Source organism: Pagrus pagrus (assembly GCF_965226575.1).
Source record: "Pagrus pagrus genome assembly, chromosome: 14".
In the NCBI taxonomy this organism is placed as follows: domain Eukaryota; kingdom Metazoa; phylum Chordata; class Actinopteri; order Spariformes; family Sparidae; genus Pagrus; species Pagrus pagrus.
The window spans coordinates 18,329,928-18,355,460 of record NC_140198.1 but is presented as its reverse complement, the minus strand read 5'-3'; the positions used below and the strand labels follow the sequence as shown (position 1 = coordinate 18,355,460).

At 40.6% G+C, this 25,533-nt stretch overlaps 2 protein-coding genes across 10 annotated transcripts in view; one reads left to right on the top strand and one right to left on the bottom strand.

Moving 5' to 3' along the window:
• Positions 1-13,165, bottom strand: part of zbtb20 (zinc finger and BTB domain containing 20) — a 121,547-nt gene extending 108,382 nt beyond the window's left edge. The window contains exon 1 of the mRNA XM_084373449.1: positions 12,758-13,165. The gene's annotated coding sequence lies outside the window, so the exon portion shown is untranslated. The remainder of the gene's footprint in view (positions 1-12,757) is intronic.
• Positions 1-22,059, top strand: part of dlg4a (discs, large homolog 4a) — a 76,179-nt gene extending 54,120 nt beyond the window's left edge. For 3 of the 9 annotated variants that reach the window (XM_084373447.1, XM_084373446.1, XM_084373442.1), the window contains exons 4-22: positions 1,930-1,983; positions 3,353-3,403; positions 3,518-3,642; positions 6,790-6,959; positions 7,125-7,261; positions 8,648-8,792; positions 9,333-9,468; positions 9,635-9,791; positions 9,901-10,003; positions 10,545-10,659; positions 13,944-14,120; positions 14,725-14,767; positions 14,858-14,888; positions 15,458-15,505; positions 15,592-15,693; positions 15,905-16,077; positions 16,681-16,793; positions 16,919-17,010; positions 18,598-22,059. In XM_084373447.1, coding sequence (XP_084229573.1) covers positions 1,930-1,983; positions 3,353-3,403; positions 3,518-3,642; positions 6,790-6,959; positions 7,125-7,261; positions 8,648-8,792; positions 9,333-9,468; positions 9,635-9,791; positions 9,901-10,003; positions 10,545-10,659; positions 13,944-14,120; positions 14,725-14,767; positions 14,858-14,888; positions 15,458-15,505; positions 15,592-15,693; positions 15,905-16,077; positions 16,681-16,793; positions 16,919-17,010; positions 18,598-18,704 — 2,079 coding nt within the window. In that variant the 3' untranslated portion in view covers positions 18,705-22,059. Of the gene's footprint in view, positions 1-1,929; positions 1,984-3,352; positions 3,404-3,517; positions 3,643-6,789; positions 6,960-7,124; positions 7,262-8,647; positions 8,793-9,332; positions 9,469-9,610; positions 9,792-9,900; positions 10,004-10,544; positions 10,660-13,943; positions 14,133-14,724; positions 14,768-14,857; positions 14,889-15,457; positions 15,506-15,591; positions 15,694-15,904; positions 16,078-16,680; positions 16,794-16,918; positions 17,011-18,597 lie in introns of all 9 variants that reach the window. The other 6 variants (XM_084373444.1, XM_084373443.1, XM_084373439.1 and 3 more) reach the window with 3 other exon arrangements.
• The last annotated feature ends 3,474 nt before the right edge of the window (positions 22,060-25,533 follow it).

Genomic DNA, 25,533 nt, shown 5'->3' with positions numbered 1-25,533 from the left:
TTTTAGCCGGGTGTACCTAATTCACTGCAACTGAGTCAATGTTCGACATTAATGGTCGCTGCCATTGGCAACCATTTTGAGAGCTGGAAACCAATTATTAGTCTTGACATGAGTGGCCATTACTTTTTAACATATAAAAAATACGGTCAGCAAACAGTAAAATATGCACCCAAATCACTACTTGTGCACTGCTGCATTAACTTTAGCAAATTAAGTGGGTTGACAGTGGGGTAAAAATTTCGACTAACACATCAACATCACAAACAAATGTGCAAATTGATTCAAGCACATAAACCTGACGAAAAACAAAAAGAATATTTAGGATGTTTTGGGAGGCAACATGAGCAGGCAGCTCAGCAGCATAATGAGGTGGAGGCTGCAACTCTTTCAAATTCCATATCAGTATCAGATGAAACACAAACTACAAAGATTTTTTTTTTTGGTACTGTAATAAAGCCTTTTAACATTCATTTACATCACATTTTCATTATCAAGTTGACGTATTCCTGTATAATAGCCAAACTATAAGGTGAGAACCATATTTGCAGTTTCGGCACTCAAAAGCCGATGCCTAGTTGCCAACCTGACAACCCCTTTAGAAGTAAGTGTTGAGCCCTGTGACTGTATACAGACTCTATAATCAATGCAATAGCAGTCAGTATTTCTTCTTTGAGTTGGATAACAATTTACATCTCTCATAGACTTCAAAAAATATGTTCTCATTGCATCACATAAAGATCACTGTGTAAAAGAATGTGAGATTGTTTCTCTTAAAGGCTGAGAAAATGTGGTTGGGGTTAGCTGTGTAGTTATTTGTGCGTGTCAGAGCTGTCGGGTCTGTGAAGGTCAGCGGGCTGATTTTATGCTGCTGCTTGCTGCTCTGTAAGCACTTTGGACGCACAGGGTCTTTCCCATGCTAATCAGCGTGGTAAAGAACCATGACAGAAATAAATACAGGAGCTCAGATGGGGGAGTCAGACCGTGCTCTCCAAAGAGGACTGTGCATAATGGTGTATATACATCTTCCAACATCAGATACCTCGATGATGAGAGGAAATCCTTGACAGAAGCATGAAAGAGTGAGATTATAAAGAAATGGGATTAAAAGAGAAGAATAAGAATAGAGTGGAGAGGTTAACTGTCACACTTTAGATGCGCTGACAGAAAAAAGTCCCTGTGGGTAAACCCAAACCATATCAATGCCAAAAATCCTGTCCTCTCATTGACTTGCTGTCTTTTCTAATCCTTTCTGTATCACTTTGTTCCTGATGATGAATAATATGTTGCTTTACACTTTGCACAAACCATAATGGATGCAGTATCGCTCTGGATAAAATCTTGATAAGAACAACTGACCAGCAAGAGAGCTAACATGACACTCCTTGCTGATAAACTGACTATCTGTGGTGTCTGTCACAGCCTTGTTACCAAGTTTTTGTTTTTTTCCCCAAGTGTGCTGGGAGATTGTCACTATGTGCTACCACAGCGCGGCTGTGCATGAATCACTGACAGGTTTGTTTTGAAATGATAGTTGGGCAGGAGGCAGATGCCTATGTTCACAGTAGTAACTAGATAGCCATTCACAGCACCAGTAATACACACTATGCTGTACTTAAACCAGCAGCTTCACCAAGATAAACTGAAAGACCAATCATTTGGAAAAACCAGGTGTGCTGGCATGAATCTGTGTCCATCATGGGCGAACAGTAACAACTGGCTCTCAAGTGGTGCTCTCTATCCTTTAAGCAGAGTGACTGACAACCCTAACAGAATGAAAACATTGTTATCACAGCTAAGAGCTAAAATGGCCATCAGTCTTGGCTGTGACGGTAGGTTTCAGCGATGTACCGAGAGCTGATCCAGGAGCTGCTTCATCTTTGTGTTTCTGCCATTGTTTCTTCATAATGTTTCTTCTTTCTCTGCCTCCAGGGAAATACTCCTCCAGTGGTGGTGAACACTGACACACTCGATGGCTCCCCATATGTAAGGATTATGTTTAATCTTCCCTTTATTGTATTATTATGTGAGACTCGACAGCATGACTTCATATTCAGTCTGTATTATCAGTAATTCCATTCATTTTTTCAGCATCCAGGTAGGTCTTTGCTCATTGTTTCGTAATCTGAGCGATAACAGTAATTAATTTGACTCCTTCTTAATTAAAATGAGGTTTCTCTCTTCTCTGATATACATTTGACAGAACAGAGAAATTACATAATTCGATTTGAAGTTCTTTAATGACGCCATTTCTTAAATGAAAGCAGCGAAGTACCTTGACCACATTGTCATGAAAAGGATTAGAAAATGAGGCTTCTCTGAGAAAAGCCTCCCATCACAGGCTAGTATTTTTGCACCACTACAGCAGCACTCGGAAAAGTTGTTTTCTAGGTCAGCACCAAAACAGGGAAGTCTGAACTTCTTTAAATTCCATCTTCCTCTGGGACTTGCTTAATTGCAGAGGCAATGCTAAGCTGTTCAGCCAGAAGGAGAATTAGACAAAAAAAGAAGAGTGTTGCTTTTAAAAATAAACCAGGTATCACACTGGGCCACACATACAGTAAGGCTGTGCGCTATGACTAAAATCTCATATCCGGATTTAGGTACTTTCATATCCAGATAACGGTACATACCTTATAGCACATTTTTTGGCAAAGTTGATGAATAAATAGAGAGAATTAATAAATACATGACAGACCTATTTTGAACCTATTCACGTCCATGTGCAAATTGCAATGACGATGCTGAAACGATATACTGTGCAGCCCTACTTATTACATTTGGAATTTAAAACTTGACTCTCCTTTTACTTTGAACCTTTGTGCAAAGCTTTCAATTTAACGTGCAATAAAATATAAAATATTAGTTTAAGTTTGAGTTCAATAGAAAACACTTTTGGACAATAGCTGCAAGCAACATAAATATGAGCCAAAATGGCAAATATGGTCAAAAATATCAAAAACAAACACAAATACTCAACACTTACCATCAGAACATTTTGAATTGTAGTAGTAAACAAAATTGAAAACAGCCTAACATAAATACTATGTACAAGCTCCTTGTTTTGCCTTGATTGGTCCAAGTCTTTCTTCTATTCAGAATTACTCTTTTGTGTCGTGTTAACCCTCCATATTTGTCTGTGTTGGCTTAATGCAAATTTTCTGCCTGCATCCGTGCAGTAAGGAGGAATGCATGAGAAGTCAGCTGATAAACAGCAGAGGGGGCAAATGTTCAACTGACATTAGCTGACTTAAGGTTTTAGACAAAAAAAATAGTTATTGTGTTATTGTTTCATTAAGAGAAATTAGAATTTTTTCTAAATGATACTGCATGAACTCACATCCCTCTCTGACAGGTGAACGGGACAGAGGGGGAAATCGAGTATGAGGAGATCACACTGGAGAGAGTGAGTCTGAGAAAATGATCTTTAAACAATTTTTTGAAAATATATTTACAGTATATGCTTACTCCTCTGCAGCCCCTGGTGCGAATCTTAATGTGTTTGTTTTTGCTACTGCAGGGTAACTCAGGCCTTGGCTTCAGCATAGCAGGAGGAACAGACAACCCGCATGTGGGCGACGACCCCAGCATCTTCATCACCAAAATTATACCTGGAGGAGCCGCAGCTCAGGATGGACGGCTGAGGTGAGACCGCACACACTAAGCTACCACACACACAACGCCGGCCCGTGTGCACACATTCACATTCCCCCATTCCAGGAAATCAAAAGCCCATGAGGACACCAGGCCGACTCCACAATGCTGCTGTACCAGCTCAAATTACCCTGCCCATTCTCTGCACCTTCCTGCAATTTTTCTTTTGAATTCACTGATACAGACACTCAGTCACTTTTCTACCGGCAAACACAATTACAGAAGAGAAACCTCACCTCTTCATTTTAAGTCCAAAGTGCTGTAGCACAGAACTACAGCCTATTGACTGTCCAGCCTGTTCAGCATCAGTTACATCACAGAGGACTGCGTGATCTGCCTCAACCCAACATCTTTTATAGGGCTTTTATTTACTTTAACAGTTTGTATTAGGGCTAAAAACAAGTAGAAGATGTATTTATTGCAGTGTTGTGGCTTCTTTGCTTTTTTCACGAGGTTCAAAGAATGCCTGTGCAGTATTTCTGTGTTAAAAGGGATCACATAAGCACATCACATGGAGTCAGGACACCAGGTTTAGTATCATTAAAAAACTATTTTCACTGTATGTAACTTATCATTGCAAAAGAAAAAGAAATCTGTAGACGCTAACAACAGCATTTCATATTTTAGATGAAATATTGAATTCTTACTACATTACCAGTGTCAAATGCAAGAATATGTTATAATATCACATTTTTTCGCCCAATTTCATAAGAGGCTGTAGTGCAGCGTTTTCCTCTCTGAGTAAAAAACTGCACTTTATGAGCCATTTTCCCGATTACCCTGCAATAAATAAGGCATGCACAGAGGCATCCTCCTCATCCTCCTCTTTACAGTTGACCTATAAACGTCCATCCGGAATGACTTCAGCGTTTAAAGCAGGCCTGGAGAGAATATATTTGCCTGAATGCATAGTTTTCTTTCTTGGCCTTTACTGTCTGCTATGAGCAGCGTATCTCTTATCTTGAGGAAATTACTGTACACCTTACTGCCTATAGTAGTTAAAGAATGGAATTCCTCGAAAACCTGACAAAACCTGCAATTTGTGGGCGTAAAAGTCATGTTGTTTTCAGAAGGTTTGAAGTCCCTTTTTGATGATTCAAACAGAAAAACATTCTGTCTGGGTAATTCTTCCACATCAAATGACTCAGTGGCGTCTCTGACTTATTTGAAAAGTCTTTGAAAATCAGAACCCGCTCTGTGAGGTTTGTGAAAGTGAAGTTTGATAGTGCTGATCTGGAGCATTTCACACAGTAGGTACACAAGTTGTTCTTCATAGCTTAATGAAGGGAAGGTTATGCAAAATTCCTATGCTACAACAACAAAAGAGTTGCACTAGAATTGCCAACATTAAAAAATGTGTTACTGTATGATAAAAATATGTTCTTCTCTACATGCAAAAAATATATAATACTGCCTCACAAACAGTAGGCAGCTCAAACTGTGTCAAATCCTTTGTATGAAGATGTCAGCAGCCATTTGGAGTCTGCTATAGTGATGTATCTCAGTTTAATCAGGAGAGACTTAATTGAAAGAGAGGCTTAAGAGTAATTAGATCAAATTTTCTGACATAGTGTGCACAATAGGAAATGTTGAAATATGTGAGGAGTCTTCTGCGATTAGACCCCATTGAGATGTCATCATTGTACAGAGGTAGTGATTAGGGCTGTAAATCTCAGGCAATCTCACAGAGCAATTCACTTCCAATTCTTGGGTGTGGAATTCCATTTAGAATCAATTCTTGACTCAAAACTGATTCACGACTGAATCAATAAAAAAGAAGGCTCTATTTTCAGTTTACTGTGTGCCAGAACCATTAACTGATGTCCTAAATGCATTGAAATACAATATGAAACTGGCCTGGGAGGTTAAGTTAATTTTTTTTTCATTTTAAAAGTTAACAGCATTAATGTCAATAACAAAACTGACTGGTGTAATTGTTTTGCTGCCAGAAAAACACACTGGCATCAATCAATCAAACTCGCTGCTGGAAACAACAGTTGCAATGATTTTTCTTACCAAATTTTCATGTTAAGATAAACATTAGAAAGTATCAAGGTTTCACAATATCACAGTGTACCATATTATGTAATTATTATGATTATTATCATGATGATGATTATTTTAATAGTTAAAACAGTCCTAAAATTTAAAACAAAAGGGCTTTTTGTGGAATAAATGTTTTGTTCTTATCTCACAAAATATTATATCCTGACAGACATGAAACTTACCACAATATACTTCAAAAACGGTATATCACTATCACCTTCCTGGAAGCTTGCAACAAGAAGGACAGGAAGAGAAACGCTGTACAAATATTATCTCATTACACCCATTTTAGATGACAGCAGACTGTTGCTAGAGCTAACTCAGGCGATAGCCAGCTTGACTGAAACTGATCTGAAAACAATAAGGAGCTGATAAAAAACACAACCGAAATCAATTTGACAGCTGACAGCAGCAAGGAAAGGACTGGCATACAGAAGTTGTGACAAAATCTGATTGGTTTAACTGAAAGAGTGACCGTCCTCAGCCGGTTGATTGAGTTTACGGTTGGACGAGGAATAAAGAGACAGAGAATGTAAATAAACAGAGTGAGCATGAACATAGTCTTCCTGACTATCTTTCGCTCTTGCTAAGCTTCATTTGTTAAAACTCTTGCAGCCCTCAAGAATTATTTCAGTCTTACAAAATTTTACACACTATAATTTACTTGGCCATAAAAATCCATTTTAAACGCATGAACAGAATAGTGATAAGTAGAGTTTTTAGGCCCTTGGAGGAAGAACGTGAACGCCTGAAATAGCAATTTCATCAAAATCTCCTTGCTTGAAAATCAGCTTCTCCTCTGCACACAGGCTGTCACTTGTACCTCACATATCAGCTTCTCATCACTTTCAAGACAAAGAGAGTGATACTACAACCAAGCCTCATTCTAGATCAATAGCAGCAGGGTTTTTACCCTCTTTAATATTGTATACCAAGAGTTGGGGGGGAAGGGCCCTATGTCATTGGTGAAACTGGATCCCTACAGCTATAGTTGGAGATTGACTTGTCCTGACCTCCTCTGGTGGAGGATTAGACCTGATTTCATGCTGTATTCTCCCTTCTTCTCTCTCTCTCATTCTCTCTGCTTCTTAGCGTGAACGACTGCATCTTATTTGTGAATGATGTTGACGTAAGGGAGGTGACACACAGCCAAGCTGTCGAAGCTCTCAAGGAGGCAGGTGCTATTGTCCGCCTCTATGTTCTCCGCAGGAAACCAGCTGCAGAGAAAGTCACTGAAATCAAGCTCATCAAAGGGCCCAAAGGTATGTGGAAGTGTGGACTGGTGTACAGCATCGTCGCTTTTGTGTGGGCTTAAGGATCCTTTATACCCAGCTAAGCTGTGCCCTCTGGATTTAGCAAATCTGCTCTGTGTTAACCCATACCTCCTTTGCTCACTCTCTGCCTCTCTCATTGCTCCCTGTTCACAGGATTAGGTTTCAGCATTGCTGGAGGGGTGGGAAACCAGCACATACCAGGAGATAACAGTATCTATGTCACCAAGATCATTGAAGGCGGGGCGGCTCATAAAGATGGGCGTCTGCAGATCGGGGACAAGATCTTAGCGGTTGGTCACTCATGTGTAATAACTAGTAGCATGCAGAGATGTGTGCCAGCACGAATACACATCACTGATAGCCTCAGACTCTCACCTTTGGAGCACACAGACACACATTCACACACACGCTGACACATTTGCGTATAAGCAGCATTTTTGTATCTCATGCCGAGATAATTTACAGCTGTGATTTAAGGCCTGAAATGACTTTCATTAATATGTTAATAGACATGTAGGATGGGATAAATGTTAGGCAGGATGCCACAGTGAGACTCAAGCAGCAACACTGCCATCTGCTGGAGAACAGAGAGACTGTAACAAAGCAGCTGATGGCAAGCTCAGCACCAGCAACCTCAAAATGGTGCTTGGTTTCTACTAAATGGTGTCTGAGCAAATGCATTACCTCTAAATGGGACATGACAAATGCTTCTGCCTCTGTTAAAAAATAAATGTATCATCAATGGCTATGTTATGTCAAAGGTGATAATGTTCTTTTTTGTTATCTTCTTGACAAACAGTGCTTGTTCAGGTAAATATTACCTTTAAGGTGCAGAGGGGACCAGTAGCTTTATTGTAGTTTAGCTTATTGGAAACCACCAACTTAGTATTTAGTTCAGCGACAAATACTATTAAGTGATGATTTGGACTAAGATACTGTAGTTTAATTATCTATCTAATCAAATTAATAGCAATTTCTCTTATGATTTTAAGGGTGAGCAAAGAATTTCTAGTCAATTTTAGAGAAATCTTCCAGTACCATTTTTTCCTTCCCGATTGTGACACCTGAACTTGCATATTGGCCAATACTGAGTCCCAATCTGATACCAGTGCGTTAGAAAATATATACATCATCATACCAACCCTGTATGGATGTGATATGATTGCTATCATTTCTGATTGGCCTGGCAACAATCAGCTTATCTAAGTTTGATGACATGCTTTAAGTTACACAATTTGCTTGTCGTTAACTTGTGCAGTTAAAAGTTGCATAGAGGTGTACAAAACACTGCTAGGGAGTAGGAGGGTCCAGTTTCGAGGCTAATAAACTGGTAATGGTAAGATTTGTACATGGACTTGTGCAGGGTTTTAGGCTTTATCTGTGGCATTTCCAATACTGGTATCGGAACAACCCCACAGTTTTACCTTGCGCATGATTTAAATTTAGGTCTGTGCTATAACAAATCATTGAAGCTTTGAGGCCTCAAAGTCACTAATTTTTAACAGACCAAAATACATTTCAATTTTATTTTCATCCCCAATCTAGATCTAGATCTAAATGTTGATCTGTTGTCTGATTATAGATGTTGAGCACCTTTGTAAGTGAGTAGTCACCCTTCCTAGCAGGCCCCTTTACACTGAATCTGATTGTATTTCCCTGCTTGACATTAACATCAGGTGAACAACGTGTGTCTGGAGGACGTGATGCACGAGGATGCGGTGGGGGCTCTGAAGAACACAGCCGAGGTGGTGTACCTCAGGGTGGCCAAGCCCAACAACCTGTTCCTGACCAACTCCTACAACCCCCCAGACCTCACCAGCAGTAAGCCCCCTCTCTGTGTGAAAATCTGCTCTGTGTGATGATTGGCACATTGGGTTGTGCTAAAGGTGGCTATCAAAAATCAGACCAGAAAACTGCTATCAAATGTCCAGCCTTAGAATGTACACCCACAAAAAAATGAGAGATTTTTCTCCAGACCTGAGTGGAGGGATTAGAGGGCTTTTCTGTCTAAATCGTTCGAGATGATTGTTGGAGTTCTGTGAAAATTCAAAGCTGTGAGGGTTTGTTTTTTTCCTCACAAAAGCACAGAAATGTACCTTGACCTGAGTCCGCCTCTTGATGAAAGTCTGCCCTTGTGACAAAAAAAACCTTAGCAAGGTTCACTTGTTCAAATTCACTTGTTGCAATAGGCTTTCATGAGACAATTACAAAGAATTATTCACACTAATCATAAAGAAAATATCACATTTGACATGTGCACTTGGAAAAGCCAATGGCCAGTAGTTTGAGCTATAATTCTACATGTGTACAATTCCTGCCTGTTATACAATACCTCTTTTGGTTTTCTGTCTATTTTTCTAGCATATTCCCATATGGATACAGAACTCAGCCACCCCAACTATCTTGGGTCAGATTACCCACAAGCCCTCACTCCCACCTCACCTAGTCGGTTTTCACCGGTTCTGCACGGCATGATGGGAGATGATGACATCCCCAGGTGAGCAATGATCCTTCAGCTAAACATTTCTCATGTACTCTGTACTGATTTATTGGTGTTATTATTCATATTACCAGTAGTAATAGTATTTGGGGGATTGCCATTAGTATAATTGCTTATTTTTAGTTTATGTTGTGCACAGTCTCCTCCTGTATCCCTTCTCCAGGGAGCCTCGCAGGGTTTTAATCCACCGAGGCTCCACCGGTTTGGGCTTCAACATTGTTGGAGGGGAGGACGGCGAGGGAATCTTTATCTCCTTCATCCTGGCAGGGGGGCCAGCTGACCTTAGTGGAGAGCTGCACAAGGGCGATCAGATCCTCAGCGTAAAGACTCTTTTATCTTTATAAAGTTCTCACACGCACACATTAATGTATTCCATGGTGTCACTAAGTGATTTTGCAGTTGTTAACGGTCATGCTGTGTGTGTGTCAGGTGAACGGCGTGGACCTGCGTATGGCCACACACGAACAGGCAGCTGCAGCATTGAAGAACGCTGGCCAGACAGTGACCATCATCGCTCAATACAGACCTGATGGTAAAGCCACATTAATATTGTAAATATTCAAATTCTGAGTTTGAATTGTGTCTCCAAAACTACATAGTGCCTCTTTAAAGTAAATTAGTCAAAACTATTTTAAATTATACATTTTTATAATCAGCTAGAAATCTACCTGTCTCAAAAATGTATTGATGAGACATGTGAGGGTTGATTTTACTTTGTTACCTCTGTCAAGGAGTTATTTTTTGAGTCCTGTTTGTCTTTGTGTCTCTTTTGTTGCTAGCAGAATATTTCAAAAACAGATTTTTATACAGTTGTGCAGAAATTAAGGCAAATAAACATGCAAATAATTTGTAATTTCTTAATTTCTATTGGAAACAAACAGAATTCAACTATCAGTTATATTCTTTAAATTACAGATTTTAAGAGTGCACCAGCATTAGATCATTGCTCTAAATTGAGGTATAAGAATTGGTTTTGGGAGAGAAAGAAATTATATTGGTGCATCGCTATCAGTTTTTAGCAAACTAAAATGTAGACCCAAAGATCTTTATGTGTTTTTATTTCTCTGTTTCAGAGTACAGCCGTTTTGAGGCTAAGATCCATGACTTGAGGGAACAGCTGATGAACAGCAGCATGGGCTCCGGGACCACAACGCTAAGGAGCAACCCAAAGAGAGGCTTCTACATCAGGTCTCACACATCAAGTAGAAATAGTACCACTGGTACAAACAGGGGCTAAAAGAGACGGTTTTTAGATGCCGTTGACCTCCATACAGCTGAGATCCCCAGCTATTGGGCAACAATAATTATGATTACATTTTTATGTTTGCAGTTTGACTATTTCAAGGATTTTAAATTATCTGGGATTGGTTTAATTGAATGCAGCTTTTCATGAGGGAATGCTGTGTTGACTGGTTTTGTAGATAATCAGTCTGTTGGGTAATGTTAATAATCTTGTGTAAACACATCTAAATTTGCACACTAGTCAGCATTGTTATGCATATTTAGCCAGAGTAAATGTCTACCAGCATCAGGCATTAGCTACAAAATAAACAGTTGTTTTAGGTCCAGAGGAGTTTATATAGGACATTACTGGAGTGCTCTGCACTTACAAAACTGAACTGAATCTTTTACAGCATTGTTGAAGTGTGGTCACAAAACTGTCATTTCTAACTTCAATGCAATACCTTGAAAAATATCGATACTTCTGCATGTGCATTGGGAAAAATTGACACAACATTGTGGCCATTAAATTTTAGATGTTCATTCACAGACAAATATAACACGGCTTCTGTACTGTGTGTTAAGCACAACAGTATCTACGTTAATTTACTTCTGACTATAGTCAGGAGAGTGGGAGGAGGTGGGCCTGTGTGAGAGTGAAAGCGCAGCTTGTACGGGTGTATCGATACTGTGGAAAATGAGTATTGACACTGCTGCAAATATTCAAACTCAACATTGATCTTTCAACAGTTTTACCAACACTACTACTATTACTAATTAGTCATGATTTGAGCAAAACTACTCATCCACTAAAGCACTGTTATGGTGCCAACTGTTGTTTTTGTTTTAAATTCACAGTGCTGGTGCCAAGCCTCAATAGAGCTGAAATGTTGAGCTTTTGAGAGTCACAGTCACAAAGACGAATTTGATTATGAGATAGATTTATGAACTATATGGCATGGCAAGCTGATATCAACCTTGTTGTTTCATGTTCACCATCATGTTCAGTCACTGGAGCAGTACTGCACAGTAGACAATCCTAAGTTGCACAAGTCGGAGGCGATCTGAATTGTGTAGGTGGAAGCAAGGACAGGGGGATAGAATGACAATACAAGGCAACACTTACAAGAAACAATACACTACAAGAGAGAGGAAAATGTACACATGCGATTGCAAATACTGTCTGAAGCCAAGAGTAGAATGGCAGTGTCATAGTTATTCAAAGTGTCCAAAGCTGCGAGTGGTCCATCCATCTTATTAGCCAATAAGTACCATTTTATATATTTTGGGCTTTTTCATATTTGCTATTTTAATAAGGTCAAGATTCATGTCTTATGCTTATGCTGGCTCATGGCTTAACATTTAATAAAAGGTACTGACTGTAAAAGTACAGATAACACATTTACATAATATGGTAAGCCTATAAACAAGCTTAACTGCCAGGTTATACAGTCCAACAAAAACTGAGGACACCATGTACCAAAATATGACTCACTTTGACTTTTATGTGTTAAAGCAGATTCAAGGGAATCACTAACCATTCTATACTTAATGTGACTACTAGTAAAACTCAGCAGCATTACTGTGTTCAGTAGATTTCCTTGTATAATAAATAAAATGCTGTAGTTCACCACTTCAACACCTTGACTTGCTGTATTCCCCTGTTTAAGAGCTTCTGTGCTATAATGTTAGATAACAAAATAAGACATTGTGCACATAGAAAATTATACTTCAGTTACACTACAAGGCAGCACATGTGAGGCCAAAATGCACAGCTGCTACAGAGGAGGCTGCAGGGATCATGCCATCTTTCCTGTACAAAGTTGTGTAAACACAGATAATCTGTGACCGCTGCAGCTCACCACTGTTTCAGCACCCTGAACAGCGCCAGTCCACTCATCTGTACTGTCAAAGAGTAATCACACCAACCAATCAAGCCAAGCAAGCAGCGACAGACTACAACATGATGGTGTGACTGTAAACTAGCCCTGCTACAATGAGCAAACATCCGGTCGCAGATCACACTGCGCTGCGCAGAGTAAAGTAAAGGCAACATGCGTCTTACCTTTAGAAGAAACCTCGTCGTTGATCTCCTGTGTAAACTGGTGACTAGTGAAGTTCGGGTCCAGGTGTAGCCCATAGCCAGCAGCGACAGGAACATGAAGCGTATTCAGTTCGAGTATTAAGTCCGATGTATATCTATATTTATCTCTATCTGTCTTATATGTAAGACTCTGGACTGCGTCTTCACTTACCCAGAGCGGAGCTAACGGCCGATAACATAACGTTAACATTAAGCTAGCTAAACTGCAGCAGCTCTGTAACTGTAACGTTAACATTCAGGTTGGATACCGTATGTTAGCTAATCCGACCGCGAATAACAATGTCGTTGAAATAATTTTCTCGGCAATTCTGACTGACAGAAGAAAAAAAAAATGGGACTGGAAACAGAGAAGAAGCAGGATGTCTCCATGGTAGCAGCTTCATGGAGATGGCGGGAGTTTTGGTTGGAAGCTACAATAAAACGGCAACGGACAACTAACCATTATAATAACTAAGGATTATAATAGCATACTGTCTTTCTTCACATGTTGAGGCATGGGGAGTGGGTACAGGAGCTTTTTTGTTGCTGTCAGTACAGCTTAGTGTTACCTGTCACGGTCCTGAATGGCTGAATAACAAAGGCACCTACTACAGCCGTTCCGTGCTGAATAAAAAGTTGCTTATCAGATAAGGCTCGAAATAGAAACAGCAAGAGGGCAGCTGAACTTATCAGCAGTAGTTCAGCGGGGTTCACACCAGTGTCAGGTGTGTGTAAAGTAATAAAAACAGGACTTATGCGAATGGAAAGCAGGAGAGTATAAATTCAAGATGGCGCAGAATTTCTTCCTCGTACAGCTTCGATAGTTAATGGAGTCCTGCCCGGTGCTCAGTGCTGCCGCCGGTGGACGAAAATAAGATTGCAATTATACTAATGTAGCAGGATGTTTTCCTAGCTTCTGACTGCAAATCTTTTCTTTGTGAAAAGCTTTGTTACACCTTGAATTTTCTAATCAAGGTTAAAATTGTTTTGTGTGTCTATGTGATAGAAAAAAACAAAAACAATGATATTTTTAAGTAACTTACACTTACAAGGAGCACTGTAAAAGGCATACACAATATACACGTCATGACTGTTTATAATATTGGTTAAATATGATTTGGAAGAGTTTTTTCATGAAGTGACTGACTATAATCCTTTAATCACACAGGGCTCTTTTTGACTATGATAAGACTGCGGACTGTGGCTTCCTCAGTCAGGCACTGGGCTTCAAGTTTGGTGATGTGCTGCATGTGCTGGACTGCGGAGATGAGGAGTGGTGGCAGGCTCGTAAGGTCAGCCCTCAAAACGAGGCTGAGGAGGTTGGCTTCATCCCCAGCAAGCACAGGTCAGACACACTGTGAGTGAGCATGGGACAAGGACTTTTCTTTTTTCCTTTTTTTCTTTTACAAAACTAAACTTAAACTGGTTATGAAAAACATGTAAGTCAACCCTAACCCTAACTAGACTAGTAGAAAATAAATAAGAAACCAACTGAAGACCTATGGAAACTAACTAAAATAAAATAAAATAAAAACAGGATGTGTCTTTAGTTTTAGTCTTTGTTAATTTGGTCAAATTTGTCAACACAACAAGCTTGAGGATGCATTGGTGCATATGTCAAATGTGAATGTGAATCAATTGCCCTCACAAAGTTTATCATAATAAAGAAAACTAAAACTAATACTGAAACTAATTAAAAAATATCCAAAACCAAACACTTTTAAAACTGTAACTTAAACTAAACTAAATGTAAACTAATGAAAAATACAAATCTATTGATCTTGATTCAATTCTTCTACCCTATGCGTGACTAAAAATACGTGTATGGGAGTGATTAGATTAAATAACCAGCTAAATATAATTTACTTAGTAGCTTCTTAACTATTTTAGCTTGATTGTTCTGTCTACAAAATGTAACATGTTTTTCCTATTTCTCCTCGTCTTTGCAGGGTGGAGAGAAAAGAGTGGTCCCGTGTGAACACCAAAGAGAGGGTAAGTTCATTCACCGGAGCTGTTTGACCGAGGCTGGTTCTCTCAAACTGTTTCCCAGTGTGTAAATCTCTGCTCTCGTTTCTGTCGCAGGACCACGGTCGAGACAGCTTGAGCACTCAAGGTAATTACAGTGACGCATAAATGTACTATTGACACTGCAAGCTGCCATTTACACATGTTACTAGCTTTAGCTGATTACATTTAACACTGCAGTAATGGGCAGGACACAGCAACATGGGGACAAGGTTTGCTGACACATGCACAAACAACATCTGAATGTTTAGTTGTATACACTGAACATAGCTGTTCTGCATCCATGACAGGATTAATAGCTCAATTCAAGGTGCAAGTAGCATCCTGCAAATGTGTTAACTGCCAATAACTGCAGTCAAAGAGCAGGCCCTTTAGTCTACTTTTGGCATCGCTGTCATCCATTTGTGGACACTACACAGACTGCCAACTCCAAACACAATCAACCTTCTTCATTCACATTTTCGCCAGACCTCATCTCCAAAAGAGTCACGTGTTTCCTGTTCTTGTCAGTGACAACAGCTGATGTAATAGCTGCGACATTTGAAAATACATCACACAAAAAATATGGACACGAACACACATGCGGAACAATCTAAATGTCATTTATAATTGCAAAAAAAGAAAATTTGGTTGAATGCTTGTCTGCTCTGTCACCAGGGAGAGATAAGACCTCACACAGTTATGAGACAGTCACCCAGGTGGAAGGTAAGGTCATAATTTTAAGGCTTCTGTATTAGGTTTCTTTTTTGTTTTAAGTTTCCCTTGTTTAATGCTCTCTTTTTTCTCTCTAGTTCATTATGCGAGGCCCATCATCATTCTGGGCCCTGTGAAAGACAGGATAAATGATGACCTGTTGTCTGAGTTCCCTGATAAGTTTGGATCTTGTGTCCCACGTAAGTAATTATGCTGCCAGTCACATAGACTGATCCGTTCTCAGATTTTTTAATTTGATGTCACTGCTGCCACCTGCAGCCATTTTAGGGTGATGTCTGCATAATACATCCGTTCCAGAGAAGTTGTTGATTGAAAATGAAAGAGATTAAAGAGATTCAAGGAAGGGTGAGTGTGCGTGCTGCATAAATTGTTTTGTTCTTTGCCTGACAGACACCACACGGCCCAAGAGGGAGTACGAGGTGGATGGGCGGGACTATCACTTTGTTTCTTCAAGGGAACAGATGGAGAAGGACATCCAGAGCCATCGGTTCATCGAGGCGGGCCAGTACAACAGTCATCTGTATGGCACCAGTGTACAGAGTGTCCGCGAGGTGGCTGAACAGGTGTGCATCGACATATTGTACCAGGACTTAAGATTTAATATCAATGACGGAATTCATTTTTAGTAACCGGCTTAAAGGGGCATATGTAAGAAGTTTGGTTGAAAACATTGTAAAATAAAATAAAAATTGTTAACAGAATATGATTAACTACCAGATATCAGAGATATTGGCATGCTAACCAGCTAGCCTCAGCTCGTCTCAGTCCAAAACTCCTGTGCTAGCAGCATTAACACAAACACTTCCCCGCTGCTTTGAGCTTCCAGTCCGGGCTGCTAGCTGCATCGTTATCTGAGCTAACTAGGTGAAGGCAGCTGCAGTCAGCAGGTAACTCTGGTGATATGCTGCCCCCCATTTGTTCTGTCTTTGAATTAAACTGGTGGCCTATTCTTACATAATGCACCTTTAAAAAGGATCGATTTATTAGTGATCAAAAATACTTTCTATTTGAATTCTATGTTCAAAATGTATTCTTAAAGCCATTCAAGCAGTTACAGGTCAGTTTAACCTCTCATGGCTTGTTTACTAAAAGTCGTTACTAAAATAACAGGTTTTATTTATTAATCCTATATCCTTTCTCCCCCCCCCGCCTGTGTGCACAAGCAGCAAGGGAAACACTGCATCCTGGATGTATCGGCCAATGCTGTGCGCAGACTACAAGCAGCTCAGCTCCATCCCATCGCTATCTTTGTCCGGCCCAAGTCACTGGAGAATGTCCTGTACGTACTGCCAAAGTTTCTTCATAGCCTACATTTTAAAATGCAGGGCGAAAGGACACTGAATATGCTGCACATCATGCAACCATGTGTTTTATAATGATTTTTTTCCTGTATGATGTGAACAGAGAGATCAACACTCGCCTGACAGAGGAGCAGGCCAGGAAAGGAATGGATCGAGCCCTCAAACTAGAACAAGACTTCCTAGAGTGTTTCTCAGGTGAGAGCAGAGAGTTTGTGTCAATGTGACATGAACACACAGAAATGATGAGCACACAAGGTTACTCGCAGAGCATTGGATTTCTAGGTAACAAACAGGCACCCTGTACTGTCATGGATTTAGGTTTGGATTATTGCAGCACCAGATGGTAAACGTAAGCAAATACAAATGTGTTTGCACTCCACTGTTCGCTTTCTCATAATCTGTTTGATGTGGAGTGCCGATCATAAAAATCCTCCATTTTATGATTACAAAGATTTTAGAAACAACAGATTGTCTATTATTTCAGTTTATTGCTGGTGCTCATGTACACACTTCAAAGTAATGCGCAATGTGCATTTAACTTTATTACTTTTTTCCTCTTTTTTTATTGGTTAAGGCCAACAAATGCCAATGGTAAAACATGCCTCCCCCCACAAAGATCAACTACACTCCTCTGGGTTTCTGGCAGAATTGAATGAATTGGATGAGAAAACGAGTGCCTTTTGGGAGGACTTGGGGCATTTTAACATTTGAGACACATTTGGGGCAAATCACAGCAGTCAACAGAATATGAATGATTGGTTTCCTCACAAATCCAGTGCTGTCGACAGTCTATGACAAACGAGAACAGCTGTCATATGTGACATTTCATCAACCGCTGAAGGATATCTGAGAGACTGAATAAATATGTGGAAGGTTATGTTAAAATAGGCTACATACATGTGTGCATAATGTAAAATAACATTTTGGTAATGCAGGTAGACATATATCCGTTTTACCATCTGTGTACTTCCTGTCAACTCTACAATAAGGTTACCTTCGCCTCCAACTTTAGGGATCACAGTGTTTTTTCATCCTTAAGATAGTTACTTCATCTGTCACCGTCTGCTTTGTACATATTGTAAACAGTATTTACCATTTACATAACTAGATATAATGTAACACTTAAAATGTCTAAAAACAAGTAGACCATTGTTACATTATGTATTTTATTGAGTCGTGTGCTTACATTGTCTCAAGCGTTTGACACAACTTTCATAACCAGAGAAATCTTGATTTTATTCAAGGTAACGGTGCGTTTCATGTCGCTATGACCTCCGTGAGAGAGTCAAAGAGTGAAGAAAGAACACGATGAAACAAAACGTGAACTCTTATGCCTGGATCACGTAGACAGATTTTCATTGGCAGTGGTGTTTGTACTGTAACAATGCAGACAAAAAAATCCCACGAGCCCATGCTACTTACGTCTTTTATTTTGTTTTGATTGAATGACTCCATCTAGCAGAAACGTGCGTTTAAGGATGAAAAAGCACTGTGATCAGTAAGGTTAGAGGAAAAGGTAATGCTGCTACAGAGGAAGTAAACAGACGTGCAGATTGTAAAACGGACATACGTCAAACTACATTGTGCAATTATAGAATAGTATACAGAATAAATTATTCGCCACAATGATAAACATCCTCCTTTCCTCTGACTCTCTTTGTGTTTTCCCCCTAGTAATTCAAATGTTTCTTCTTTCTTCTCTTCACTCGCCACCGTCTGTGCCATTTCTTCCCCTCCATCCCTCTTTGTTTTTCCTCTCACACATCCTGTGTCCTGCTGCAGCTGTCGTGGAAGGGGACAGCTTTGAAGAGGTCTATCACAAAGTAAAGACAGTGATCGAGGAGCAATCAGGGCCTTACATCTGGATCCCCACTCGGGAGAGGCTGTGATGCTGCACCCGCCCTAGCCCCCTCCCCCCTTCCTCACAACCACCAAGCGACACCACCCTTCACCCTCACAGCCAAGCGAGCCTCGCCTGCCTGTCTGTCCTCCAGCAAAGTCAGTGCTTAGGCAATCACTGAGAATGACACAGAGAGACAAATGCATACTAAGACAAACACAGAGACAAACACAGGAAGTGACACAGCAAAGGCAAAGAACGATACCAAAAAAGGGACTCTGAGACAGATGTGAACACAGATGTGTAATTGGACTGAAAGAGACTGAGAGAAAAGACTTAATCAGTATTCCATTTTAATGAGCCAGTGAGTTTTGGGGCCCCGTTCACACTAAGCATTAAAATGCATCTTGGCCACCAGTGGACAGCTCTAACTACAGCTGTGACTGCATCCAAACTGGGGATGAAAATGTCCTAAACACAGTTTATTTAGCGCTGCCAAACAACTCAGTGTGTAATGTGTATTTTTGTAGATGCAGCTTTCCAACAGATAAAAGCAAATCGGAAGCGAAATCCAATCACAAGTGATTACTTGAGAGATTTCGGATGCATTCTGGTGCCAGGTGTGAACTGCAGTCCATGTCATCTGGAGCTCATCAAAGTCTGGATATATCTGGACACGTTAGGTCTGATCAGGGCTTGAAAGAGTGCAGAGGGTGACCCAGCAGGAACGGACCCTGAGGTAGTATTAAGACCACCTCGCCCTCCCCACCTACTCTTGAGTCCCCCCCACTGAACACCTGAGAAGGAGGTGACACTGGCCACTCTTTTTATATCACCTCCTGGCTTTCTATCCTCCTCCTCCTGTCAGCTCTGCCTTGTTTCAGGACAGGAAAAGGGGGGAAGACTGAGAACGGGGCGCCCAGATCCTGCTGAGTCCCTCTTGACGAGGAGTCTTTTCTCGGCAAAGAGTCCTTTTACTTGTGAATCTCCTCTCGGTTCTGAGCGTGTCCTCAGAATCCAACCTCAGCGGCCGAGGCTGACATTTGCTCAATCACCCCATGTTGAATATTGCGAGGCATTATTTAAAAGCAGTTCAAATAATTATAATGATAAAAACTCATATGCTGAATTTGTGCATGCATCCTCAGAGACAATGGGAGACAAAACTATGGAAAAATCTGACTAAAAAAAAAGAAAAAAGAAAGGCGAGGAAGTAAGGTGTGTTCTCCTTCTGCACCTCCTTATTGTGGAGGAGTTTTTTTAGCATGTCTCATGAAGGAAGAAGAGAAGAGAGACACGGTCCATGAGATCTGGTCATATGGAGAGGCCAGTCCTGACCGCAGTAGATGCTCTGACATACGGTTTAGCCTCTGCTCTCTTACGCACACACACTCACGCACCCACACACACACAAACACACGCTCACACCCATCCACTGGCACACACACACACATACACGTAGAGTTGTAACCTCAGCTGTAACCTAGCACACTCCTCTACAGGGGGACTGGCTGTTCTGACCTGCTAGTCAGAATCCAGGATGAATGTTATCTCTCTAGGCACAAACAGCAGAGCTGTTAGCTTCATCGCACCACGGCCGACTCACCGACCACTCTTCCAAAAGAATCCCTCAGCCGCAGACGTACACACTGTTTTCAGTGGCCGCAGTAAAAGCCATGTGTGTGTGTCTGTGTGCGTTTACGCGTGTGTATGTGTGCGTGGGTCTCCGTGTGCGTGCGCATATGTGCACATTCATGTGTGTGGAAACTCCTCTGTGTGGGAGGAATAGGTCTTCTTTTATTCTCTCTCTTCCACTTTTTCTCTGCTTCTTTCTCCCTCTTGTGTCCACACAAATTAAAGCTAAGTCATGTTTAACAAATAAATGGCCTATATATAAATATAAATATGAATATAAATATATATATATATATCTTTTTTATGACAATTTCTAACGGGACTAAGTCTGTAAAAATCAACATCTCCAAACAATATTCCATTGCTTTCTTTGGGTAATATTGCAGTTTGGTTGTTGAATTTACTCACGTTCCCATTTTATTGTTGTAAAACGCAGCAAAACGAGACACAGAGACAACTGAACCGTCCGAGTCGATGTAAAGCAGACCTCACACCCGAGCTTTGAACTGACACATTTGACCTGGTCTTGTGTGAGTTGCAAACAGATCGAAAAAAACACATGTACAATGCAGCCGTGTGTGTCTGTGTGACTGTGTGCGTGTGCCTCCGTGTGTCTGCTGCTTGTGTGTGTGCGCGCGTGCGAGAAGATGTGTGTTGTGTATGAAATATTAAATGATACTATATGAGAATATCTATCCTTTATAACATCCACTGGTGGTTATAATGTATAATACATAAATGGGTGCTGTGCGTATGTGTGTGTGCCAGAGCGAGAGAGTGAGACACGCACATGAAGATGTAGTGCAATACTGCTATGATGTTATGCAATGAAGATGGTTTAACGTGTGTATAAGATGAAAAGTATTTATAGTTTGCACTGACAGCATTATATGCTACAGGTTTCAGCAGGAAAAGGACGGCGAGCGAAAGCAAAAGGACTCCGAGGTTTTATGAGCATGTGTTTGTATTTACTTATAATTTGTCCTGAATTATAAGAGTGAAGGTGGAAGTATTGATGGAAGTGACCATTCATATTTATTGTTTGTTTATTTTTTTGCTCACTTGCTTCTCTCAGCTCAAGGTGGAACAGCTGAAGCGTGTGAGTGACAGCTATCAATTTCTGTTCCTGTTTATGATTTATTATTTATTCAGAACTGTCACCGGTTCCATCTCAAGTCTGTATATTTTTGTATTTTTTTTTTCCACCTTGAGAGAGCTCATGGGTCTCGGCCAGAAATGCTGTAAATATAATAGAGATGTTGGAGTGCTGCGTGGCTTTAGATTTAGCCGTGCACACTGCTGATTTGACGCGAGTACAGAATCCATCAGAGCCACAGCCCAGTTTTAACTGCTCAAAAACACACAAACAACATCTGCACACCCCGGGTGGGCAACACACACACACACATGCACACACAAAGATAATCAGCACATCCACACATCCATTTACATTTACACATTGAGAGAATCACAGAAACAACACATCCATGAATGGAATACTATGTTTTCAATTTCTTTATTTGAGGGTTCAATGTATTTCTTAATATCTCTCTCAGCCATCCGTATCATAGTGTGATATTCCTTATAAAATATATGAATTTTTACAGAAAAGACTGATTACAAAGTTACAACAGAGTCAACTGATGCAGAAAAATATATTTAACAATGACAATATCAAGCAAAATAAAATGTTCCAGTTCAGTGAAGCGCTTGTTGTAAATTAGCTATAAAATAATAAAATGAATTTAAAAATGCTTTCTGAAAATGGACTCAGCTGCCTGTTTTTTTTTCTGTCTGCCTGTGTTGATGACTTGATGCTTCACAGTTCCACAGGCGGAGGCTGCAAGAAACCACCAGTGCGACCAGGGGAGGGCACTCATTCTCCATTTTCAGCTGCTTATACAAGCTTCTCTGAGCTGCATTTGCACATACTTGCTGAGGCTCTTATTCGCTGAGCCCTCCCTCCCCCGCCTCCCCCTCTCTCATCAGGGGAACCATTTTCTCTTTAGAAAAGCACACAGTGAGGACCCCTTCGTTTGATTGCATGTGATGCTATAGTGTGAGCGTGAACTCACAAATATTCACAGTGTGAATGTGGCTGCCATGATGTTGTAATCCTGTGGTTGCCTCCGGCTTGTAGCAATACCATCATCTGTCCAGTTTAATGCCCACACACCTGAGTCTCATTTCCCCCTATTATCTGATGCTGTGGTTAGACTTTTCTCCTTTCAATATTATGTGTGTAATAAAAGGGCAAAGTACCCCTAAATCATGAAGTGTGATTGGTTAAGGAATTTTTTAAACAAAGTCTTTCCGTTTCTCAATGAACTTCTAATTTATAGAGTGAAAGAGTTACATACTGCTCCTGGCCATTGAGAGAAAATGGCTCAGTTTACAATCACATACTTTACAGCCACTTTATTTTAAAGGCCCAGTGTGAAGGATTTAGTGGCATCTGATTATGAGATTGCAGATTGCAACCAACTGCACACCCCTCCACTCACCCCTCTCCTTCAAAACATTTAAGAGAACATACAGTTGTCGTGAAAAACTCGAAAGGCCCTCTCCAGAGTCAGGCTGAGAGAAAGAGAAAGAGAGGTGTAATTGTCCATTGTGTCCCTGTGCTGGTCAAAACAAACAAAAACAGCCAAACCTTATCATATCCCCATCATACTCAAACCATTCAAGGCCATTTATAGACCTAATTACTAAATAGGCCAACAAATGTTTCTGAGTGATTACAAAAGCACATTATATATTTGGTGGTATAAATTTCACATTTAAAAAATACATGTTAGAATGGAAGTGTAAGACATAACAGTTAAAAATTAATATCTTATTGTATTCACTTGCGCTGTCTGAGACACATTTCTATAATTCAAATTATGCAAACTCCAAAACAAAGATACTGATGGTGAAGAATTAGCGTTAATTAATTTAATGAATTTTACCAGGAGGGACAAGTGAGGAGTCACAAAATGTTGGTGAAATTATCATGATGCCCCCGGACCCCCCTAGCATGGAGGGGGCCCAAAAACTTTTGTACCCTGTACTACATAGCAAATTTTAATTTTGCGTATCCTGCGTACAGCCCTGACTTCAACCGGTCAGATCAACAGTAGTTGAGCTCTACCACCTGTGGAGCCGGTAGGTAAATCACTCTTTGGTGCTGTTCTTTGGTCTTCTTTATATTAAATATACCACACTATGCTAACCTCTTGAGGGACGATCTTTTTTTTGTTTTAAACAGTTGCTTCTGATGCCGGTAGCTGCCATCTCTAACTGCGATTAGCCTCTCAAAGGATGCTGATTGGTTCAAGTCCTTTGAGGCAACTTCGCAGCCATCTTGGCACCACCCCCAAGCAGTTATTTTGGGCTAAGATGACCAGGCCCCTATCTAAATGAATTGAGAGAGAGCCATAACTTCACTTTCAATGGTCACTGATACATGGAAACTGCATGTGTACAATCACCAGTCAAATCTGATAAAAAAAACATCTGTCTCCACCAAATTGGTTGAAAACTGTCATGAATCTCAACTGTGGCAGTGTCAGTGCAACAACACAAGGTTTGCTTTTGGGGGGAAGGGCGGGTATATGTGTCATACAACCGCCATCAAAATGCTTGAAGTGGTTTGCCTCCCCTTTTATAACGTCTCTGGTTCGACTCCTGTGTGTTCAGCCCCAAGCGCATAGCTTTAAGATGGATTTGTGACTGAGATCACATCATCACGTGACCTCAAGCTATCTGCCGCAGAACATAAGAAACATGGAGCCTTGGGCGTGATATCCCTCTGTTTACACATTATATAGCTTCAATATGAGCCCCGAAAAAGTTCATTTAATGTGGAATAAGATTTTTTTCCTACCCTTAAACCTGCTTAAAGGGAACATTTGAAATGTGTATGTTAAGGGTTTAAATGACTGAGGTAAAACATTTGTCTATTTATCCATTTCAACCACTTGTTCAAGGCTGAGAGAGGCTGAGGTATTTCACTCCTGACACATCAATCAGCAGTTTAACCACAGCCTGGCCTCTGCCGCATTGTATCCAACTGAAAGTGATAAAAAGGATTTGACAGAGAGAGGAGGGAACATCCATCAAAGGTCATAAACAGGACTTAAACCTGAGAGCTGGTACATATCTAAAGCCTTACAGCCTTCAAGTTCTCCCATCCACATGTTTCTGTTATCCTCCTATCAGCCATTAGCACGTCCACACAGGGCATGTAATGCATCTACCCACAAGCTGGTGGAGGAATGCACAGTTGGATCCTAGAGCAAGACAGATGCCTCACAGATGGATTATTGAAAAATTTGCCAAACTAATGCGGTTACTTCAAAATTAGAACTCAAAAATTTCCTCCTGATTAAGCCACTGAACTCTCTCTTTAATCATTAAAGTGATTCATGTTTGTGGAAATCTTGAAATGAATGTCACAGATGTACCCACAATCCGACGCGAGCGTGCCGTTTCACTGCCAGGGCGGACAGTCATTTCAAACTAAGGAGCAACGAGAAATGAATGCCTCCAAATGGAATAATTAAATCAAGGCAGCGATTAGAATCAAATATCACTCCAAACACGACGAAACGAGGAAGTCGGTGGAGGGAAAATTAGCGGGATAATTGTCAAACTGTTTCAAAATCACACAACTCTTAGTGGGATCAAGGTGATAGTCATTACGCACTGCAAGTCGCTCCCATTTCTGTATCACCAGCAATTACTCGCAGCCTGTTTCACAATAGGCCGATAATGGAGTGGTAGCTCTTAATGCCTGCTTCAGAGTCCAGAGCTGCAGTGACAGGGCTGGATTTGGATGAAAGAGCAGCTGACATGTGTGGTCTTGTGAGTGTCGGGAAGAAGACTCAACTTAGAGTTATCTCAAAGCAACCTCACAACTGCTCATATGCCTCTGAAGCAGTAAAGCATTTCAGGGCAACACAAGCTTTCACACGACCCAAAGCACCAGCAGACCTTGAGGCACACAGGCTGGGGTATTTCAAGCATCAAGCTGACCTGCTGAAGATAATGGCGGCCATGAAAGCTTTCAGCAAATAGGTTTTAATTCATAATTTCTCTGTATCTTTCCATCGCGTGAGATATCAGATGGGTGTGTCGGTATCCCTTTGTACAGATTTGAGTCTTTGGTCAAAGTAATCCTCACAGATCCAGGATGATTACACACCAGACATGTTTCTATCCAGAAGTTTAGTCACAGACTTCACCATAGACTCAACATC